This window comes from Saccopteryx leptura, chromosome 5 (assembly GCF_036850995.1).
Source record: "Saccopteryx leptura isolate mSacLep1 chromosome 5, mSacLep1_pri_phased_curated, whole genome shotgun sequence".
Classification (NCBI taxonomy): domain Eukaryota; kingdom Metazoa; phylum Chordata; class Mammalia; order Chiroptera; family Emballonuridae; genus Saccopteryx; species Saccopteryx leptura.
Window position 1 is genome coordinate 28,633,867 of NC_089507.1, and position 7,835 is coordinate 28,641,701.

Sequence of the window (7,835 nt, forward strand, 5' to 3'; positions counted from 1 at the left end):
TGCACTAGATGATCAATACTTTATTTATGTGTGTGTATGTTTTTATTGATTTTTCTAGAGAGGGGAGAGTGTAGGGAGAGGAAAAGAGGGAGAGACAAAGAGCCATCTTCTTGTTGTGCCACTTATTCATGCCATTATTTGTCAGTTCCCCTTTGTGCCCTGACTGGGGATTGAACCTGCAACCTTGGCTTACTGGGATGATGCTCTAACCAGTTGGGCCACCCAGCCAGGGCTGATATCTTATTTTTTTTTAGAATGCCATTGAAACTAAGTTCCACATATTTGTATATCACTTGATTTTTACTTTACTACATTTAGAGAAATGGGCAAAAAGTAAGTCAGTGGATGAAGCTTACCAGAAGGATATTGGTAACAAGAAAAAAGCACAAAGCCAGTTTAAGACAGTTTGAATTGTCTTAAATAAAAAGACTCATTCAGCCTGAACTGGGGTGGTGCAGTGCATAGGCACTGATCTGGAACTTTGAAGTCACCAGTTTGAAACCCTGGGCTTGCCCAGTTAGGTCACAGACAAGAAGCAACGACTACAAGATTAGTGCTTCCTTTCTCTCTCTCTCTCACCTCTGTCTCTCAAATCGGTAAATAAAAATCTTCTAAAAAATTTAAAAATAAAATGACTCATTCATTGTAAAGAAGAAAAAAATATGACAGGCAGATACGTAATTATAAATTCTATAAATCACTTTTTACTCTATTAGTTATTATTTAGAAAACAAACACTTTGCTTTTGTGCTGTAGAACATTCAAACTTGATCTTTTCCTATGTTTAATTTTAGGGCGGCAGCAATGACCCTCCGCACAGTATTATTGTCATTGCAAGCACTGCTGGCAGCGGCAGAGCCCGATGATCCACAGGATGCAGTAGTAGCAAATCAGGTAAGAGCTGCTTCTCCTTTTGAAAGACTTTTTTTTTTTTTTAAGTGAGAGGAGGAGAAGTAGACACTTGCATATGTCCTGACTGGGATCCACCCAGCAACCCGTCTTGGGCTGATGTTCAAATCAGCTGAGCTATCGTCACTGCCAGAGCTGACGCTTAAACCAGTCGAGCCACTGGGAGCAATAGAGGAAGAGAGAGAAATGGGGCAGCGGTAGGGGAAGAGAAGCGGATGATCATTTCTCATGTGTGCCCTGACTGGGGATCGGACCCAGTATGTCCGCACACTGGGCTGACGCTCATCCACTTAACCAACTGGCCAGGGCCTGAAAGACTTTTTTATATTTACCTTTTAGTCTCTACTTGAGTTAACGTGTGGGCATACCTCTATTGAAACTAAATTTGGAAATGGTTTTTTTTCTTCCAGTAATGTTATTTTGTCAGATGTAATAGTGAAAACTTAATTTCTTGATTTTTTTTCTTAATATACTAGCTTAATTGGGTATATAGTAGATGCTTTTTTAAAAAACATGAAAGTTTTTAGTATCAAAAGAGTAACAGAATGAACATCTATCCATATACCTACCTATCATCTAGATCAGAGGTCGGGAACCTTTTTGGCTGAGAGAGCCATGAACGCCACATATTTTAAAACGTAATTTAGTAAGAGCCATACAATGACCCGTGTACGTTGCGCATTATCCAGTGAAAATTTGGTGTTGTCCCGAGAACAGTTGTGATTGGCTCCAACCACCCACAACCATGAACATGAGCGGTAGGAAATGAATGGGTTGTAATACATGAGAATGTTTTGTATTTTTAACGTTATTATTTTTTTTATTAAAGATTTGTCTGCAAGCCAGATGTAGCCATCAAAAGAGCCACATCTGGCTCGCGAGCCATAGGTTCCCGACCCCTGATTTAGATTCTATAATGAACATTTTACTACATGTGCTTTATCATGTGTGTATCCATTTCTCTGTCCATTCATTAAGTGATGTCTCCTTCTTGATAATAATTTTAACCAGCTCCTTCAGTAGCACTGAAGTGGCCTGATGAAGTTTACCAAAGTGACCTTACAATTGCCGAATGGAATAAGTATTTTTTTAGTTTTGATTTTTGATTTAGGAGAGAGAGGTCATCAAATTACAGTCAGACTGACTGATTTTATAAATAATGTTTTATGGGAACATAGCCACACCCATTTGTTTACTTTCCAGCTACAAGAGGCAGGGTTGAATAGTTTTGACAAAGATGGTGTGGTTTGAAAGCCTGAAATAATTATTACCTGGCCTTTCAAGAAAGTTTGCCAACCCCCTACTGTAAACCATTAGGGTTTTTTTCTCTACCTAGAAATTTTTTCTTCACTTAGCTTCTAAGATACAATTTTCTTCTTTCTCTAGCCTTACAGTTTTAGTGTTCCTTCTTAGTTTCTACAATTATTTCTCTTCTTCCTCTTCCCTTTTATTTATTAAAACACTTTTTTAAGATTATTCATTTGAGAGAAACATCAGTTTGTTGTTTCACTCATTCATGTATTCACTGGTTAACTTTTATTTTTATTCATTCATGCAGAAGAAAGAGAGACAGTAAGGAAGAGATATGAGAAGCATCAACTCGTAGTTGCTGCACTTTAGTTATTCATTGATTGCTTCTTGTACATTCCTTCACTGAGGGGCTCAAGCCACGCCAGTGACCCCTTGCTCAAGGCACTAACCTTCTGGGCTTAAGCCAGTGACCGTGGGATGGTATTAGTGATCCCACTCTCAAATTGGGGACCCTGCATTCAAGCCAGTGACTCCTGGGATCTCAACCTCTTCCTTACTCCAGGTTGTATACATTGATACCAGTTAGTTTTATAAGGTGCAAATCTTACTTTACTCCTAAAAACCTATTAGCTCTACTATCACCTACTTGGTAAGTGTAAATTCTTTAGTTTGCAGAGCTCTTCCATGATTAAAACTCTATACAATCTATCTTCATTTCCTGAGTTCTTACTGTTCCTCAAACTCATGCTTTTTCAGGATGGTGTTCATTTTTTTTTTTTTTTTAAAGATTTTATTTATTCATTACAGAGAGGGCAGAGAGAGAGAGAGAGAGAGAGAGAGAGAGAAGGGGGGAGGAGCAGGAAGCATCAACTCCCTTATGTGCCTTGACCAGGCAAGCCCAGGGTTTTGAACCGGCAACCTCAGCGTTTCCAGGTTGACGCTTGAGCCATTGCGCCACCACAGGTCAGGCCCCCCCCCCCCTTTTTTTTTTTTTTTTTGTATTTTTCCAAAGTGAGAACGGGGAGGAGGCAGGCAGACAGACTCCCACGTGCATCTGACCGGGATCCACCTGGCACGCCCACTAAGGGACGATGCTCGGCCCCTCTGGGACTTTGCAATTGGAGCCATTCTGGCATCTGAGGCAGAGGCCATGGAGTCATCCTCAGTCACCAGGCCAACTTTGCTCCAATGGAGCCTTGGCTGTGTGAAGGGGGGGGGGGAGAAGAGGAAGGGTAGAGAAGCAGATGGGCGCTTCTCCTGTGTGCCCTGGCCGAGAATCGAACCCGGGACTTCACACGCCAGGCAAATGCTCTACCACTGAGCCAACCGGCCAGGGCGGTGTTTATTTCTATATGTCATTTTTACCCAATCTAACATGTGTTTCCTTTACTTGAGGAAAGTTTTCCTCTCAGCAACGTGTATTATAAGTTAGGACTTTGTGTATGACTGTTCTTTTTGTTTTTTTCTTTTTTTTGATTTTAGGGAGGGAGAGAGAGAGAAATAAACATTGATATGTTGTTCCATTTAGTTGTACATTCATTGGCTGATTCTTGTATGTACCCTGATCAGGGCTCAAACCACCATCCTTCGTGTATTGGGCTGATGCTCTAACCAAATGAGCTACCTGGCCAGGACTAGGATTGTATATGGGGTTTTCTTAATAACTAACTGTACACTGATACAGCTCTAGCAAAACTGTAAAGTCCAGTCGTATATTCTAGCCTGAACTGTAGTTAATACAAAAATTTGGTTACATTTATTAATGTCCACAGTATTTTGGAAGCTAATAATTCTATTTAGTTGTATAATGTTTGGTCTGCACAGAGTTTAGAAACATCTCAAATTAGAAACAATTTCTAACTGCTCATTTAACTTAGTATTAGTTTTTTGCTACTTAAATTTGTTGAAATTGGAGATCAGAGTTGATAAGCGTTATTTGCCCTTTTTTGTGTCAGTATAAGTTACAAATTACAGCTTCAGGTTAAACAGCCTTTTCTTGAATAAGTTTGTTTGCAGTGGAAAGTGAATCACCTGACCTGTGGTGTCACAGTGGATTAAGCCTTGACCTGGAATGCTGAGGTTGCCAGTTCAAAGCCCTGGGCTTGCCAGTTGATGCTTCCCGTTCCTCTCCCTAACCCTTCACTCTCTTTCTCTGCTCTCAAATTAATAAATAAAATTCATTCTAAAAACAAAGTGAATCAATAACATTTAAACTCTACATTAGTTTTATTTAGAAAAAGGTTATTAGGCAGTTAGAATTGAACCACTACATCGAATGTTATGACACTATTTATTGTATGTCAATTTTTTTTTCCTCATATAGTACAAACAAAATCCTGAAATGTTCAAACAGACAGCTCGACTTTGGGCACATGTGTATGCTGGAGCACCAGTTTCTAGTCCAGAGTACACCAAAAAAATAGAAAACCTATGTGCTATGGGCTTTGATAGGGTAAGTAACATTAAGGTGTGCTTATTTTTATATATTGGTTGATTTTAAATGATTATGACAAATCTTGGCTGACAGAATTGGTTTAGAAATACTCTAAATTTAGTTTTGATAAACTTTCTGTTACTACAAATCAGTGATTTTTTTTCCTTTTACTGATTCCAGTCATTAGTTTTTTTTGTTTGTTGTTTTTTTGGGGTTTTTTTGTATTTTTCCGAAGTTGGAAACGGGGAGGCAGTCAGACAGACTCCCGGCCAGGATCCACCTGGCATGCCCACCAGGGGGCGATGCTATGCCCATTTGGGGCGTTGCTCTGTTGCAACCAAAGCCATCTAGTGCCTGAGGCAGAAGCCACGGAGCCATCCTCAGCGCCCGGGCCAACTTTTTGCTCCATTGGAGCCTTGGCTGCGGGAGGGGAAGAGAGAGACAGAGAGGAAGGAGAGGGGGAGGGGTGGAAAAGCAGATGGGCGCTTCTCCTGTGTGCCCTGGCCGAGAATCGAACCCGGGACTCCTGCACGCCAGGCCGACGCTCTACCACTGAGCCAACCAGCCAGGGCTAGTTTTAAAAGGTTTTTATGCACTAAAAGTACAAGGCAACATAAAGATTAAAAAACAAGGTGTGGTTTCCCAGTATAAAGGCAGTGAGTGATTCAGTATTTTAAAAATATTTCCTTGAAATCTGATTTTTTTTCCTCCTTTTTTTTCCTCTACAGAATGCGGTAATAGTGGCCTTGTCTTCAAAATCATGGGATGTAGAGACTGCAACAGAATTGCTTCTGAGTAACTGAGGCGCAGTGAGAGCTGCTGATGTAGTCAAGCTTGCCCCTTGAGGAGCAGCAACATCTGTTATTTTTAGGATTCTGCATAGATTTCTTTTAAACTGGCATTCTTGCCTAATGATGTTATCTAGGCACCATTGGAGACTGAAAAAAAAATCCCTGCTCTGTAAATAAAGCTAATTAAACGTCTGTGTAAATTTAAAAAGGGGAAATACTTTAATTTTTTTTCTTAATAGTGTAAAAATTCTTTGAGCTAAACAATACCATGGAAAAACATGCTACTTTAGTATTTAGCAGTGTACCAAGACTAGCAAGAGTTTGCTTCAGGATTTTGTTGAATAATTAAGATAATATTTTGAGTGTGTCAGGACCATTCAACTTGTTGGTATTGCATCACAGCTACCTTAACTGTTTTTAACATGGATCCTCTGTGCCTGTGAATTTACTTGCATGCTTGTACTTGACTTCTTAGAATGGGTAGCTGAAAAGACCACCATTTAAAGCATTTGAGAATTCTTAAATAGGAGATTTATCCAGAATCGAAGATGGTGACCTATTCAGAGCCTTTTTGTTCTAGTCAGCAGACTGGGACACCATATTTATTTTCCCCCTCTTACCACACACAGCTAATATCCTAATAGTGAATTCTCTGGGAAATGTGCTGAGGGGCAGTAGTCCTTGCTCCATTTTTAGGTCATCCACATAGAATGTTTTGTCATAGTTCTTTCCTCTTAAAAATGTTCCTATGTTTAGTAGTAATGTAAAAATGGAGCTGTCAATTTTGTTTCTCTTGCAAAACCAGTAAGTACTTGATGTTGCAGTATTCTCAAGATTTAATGAAATAACCCAACTTAATTTCTCAAGTGAATTTGACATCTTTCTATTTTTGAACTGATGAAATTTTTATTTGAGAACTTACAAGGATGAAATCAACTGTTTGCAGTTTTTAGCCTAATTTTGGCTTTATAGAGATTGCTTTATTGGATACTTTAAAAGTCACTCTTGTTTGCATTTCCCCCTATTTACACATGAAAGCTGTGTTGGTGTTTTACTGTACATACTTCAGATGCACATAGGAATAGAAGTGTGTTATAAATCTAGCTTTCTTTATGATGTTTCTGATAATATGAAAATTGAAAACTTTACCTTCTCTTGTACATAGTCAGACTTTCTATTCATATTAAACTTACATTTCATTCTAAGTTCTAAAGTTTGAAAATTATTAGTTTTGCAAGCTCAAACACTAATGTGACCATTTTATGAAGGTTGAAATGGATTTATGCAGGCAGTTCTATACATAGAAATGCAGTTCTTACTAAATTTTCAGGACCAATGCAAATAATAAAAATGTAATGGAATCAGAATGAATTAAAATAAGGCTGTATATTGCAAGTCCCATTATAAAAGGTTTGCTTTATTCTTCAAGTGTTGTTTATCCTAAATTTTAATTGTTAAGTGTTTGGAAAATAATTTTGAACCATAAATTCAGCATAATTTCATCTGACTTCTCAATAATCTTAGAAGCAATAAAAGAACCATTGTTAAATATATTGTAATGTTAAAGATGTGAAGGTTCTTCCAGAAATTTTGTAAAGCTTTCCTAATCAGTAGTAAATTCCTGTAGTTGATATTATTGCATACTAAACACAAGTTGCTGTTTTTATCCCTATATGTTTGCTTAAGCATAAATTTTTTTATATAGTCAACTTCCTTTAATTGTTGTAGTTTAGTTACTTTCTAAAGATGCCAAAGGAAACAAGATTTTTCTTTATTTATTTTAAATAACTAAACCTTGTTCTTGATATTTTGAATTAAGGTTGGAATTGTATGAAAATGTGGACAGTTTTGTTGCATTGTTGGTTAGAATTAAAATTATTTTTAGTGGAGGGCAGCTTGGTAATAGTACTATTTGGATTATTTTAAGTATCAAACACATATACTTAGTTTACTTTTTGCCTATATTTTCAGGGTCTTTTTAATTGTCCTGTGGTTAGACAAAGGAGAAAACTGAGAGGTTACTAAATGTTAAAGCATTACTTACTTAACTCTGGGAGGCAGCTATACCTTGCCTTTGATTTTTATGCACATTAGCCCATAGGGTATCTATTTATCTAACTATAATTCAACATCCCAGTGCCCAGGAAAGTGAAAAGTAAAATATTGGGTATGGAGGTTCTCCATAATGGAATTTTCATTTCAAATTTATTTACCTCATTTTCATTTAATGTGATAATCCTTTTTTTCTGGAATATTTCCCGTGTCATCCTGTCTTGTTTTTTCCCCACTTCTGTATAGGTAGATTTATTTCCCTAAATATAGAAATTAAGGCAATTTTTTCACTCTGGTCTTATATATGTTTGGGAAAAGTACAGGTCTATGAAAAAGGTACCCTGATGAAAATTATTTTTGTAATTCCCAATTTTTAAAATAATTTTTCAGTTTTAAAA

The 7,835-nt window shown here is 37.5% G+C and overlaps 1 protein-coding gene across 4 annotated transcripts in view; it reads left to right on the forward strand.

The window, feature by feature from the left end:
* UBE2K (ubiquitin conjugating enzyme E2 K) overlaps positions 1-6,794 on the forward strand; it is a 72,038-nt gene extending 65,244 nt beyond the window's left edge. For all 4 annotated transcript variants that reach the window (XM_066386179.1, XM_066386180.1, XM_066386181.1 and 1 more), the window contains 3 exons: positions 795-894; positions 4,484-4,612; positions 5,323-6,794. In XM_066386179.1, the coding sequence (XP_066242276.1) occupies positions 795-894; positions 4,484-4,612; positions 5,323-5,397 (304 nt within the window). In that variant the 3' untranslated portion in view covers positions 5,398-6,794. The remainder of the gene's footprint in view (positions 1-794; positions 895-4,483; positions 4,613-5,322) is intronic.
* Positions 6,795-7,835: the final 1,041 nt, after the last annotated feature.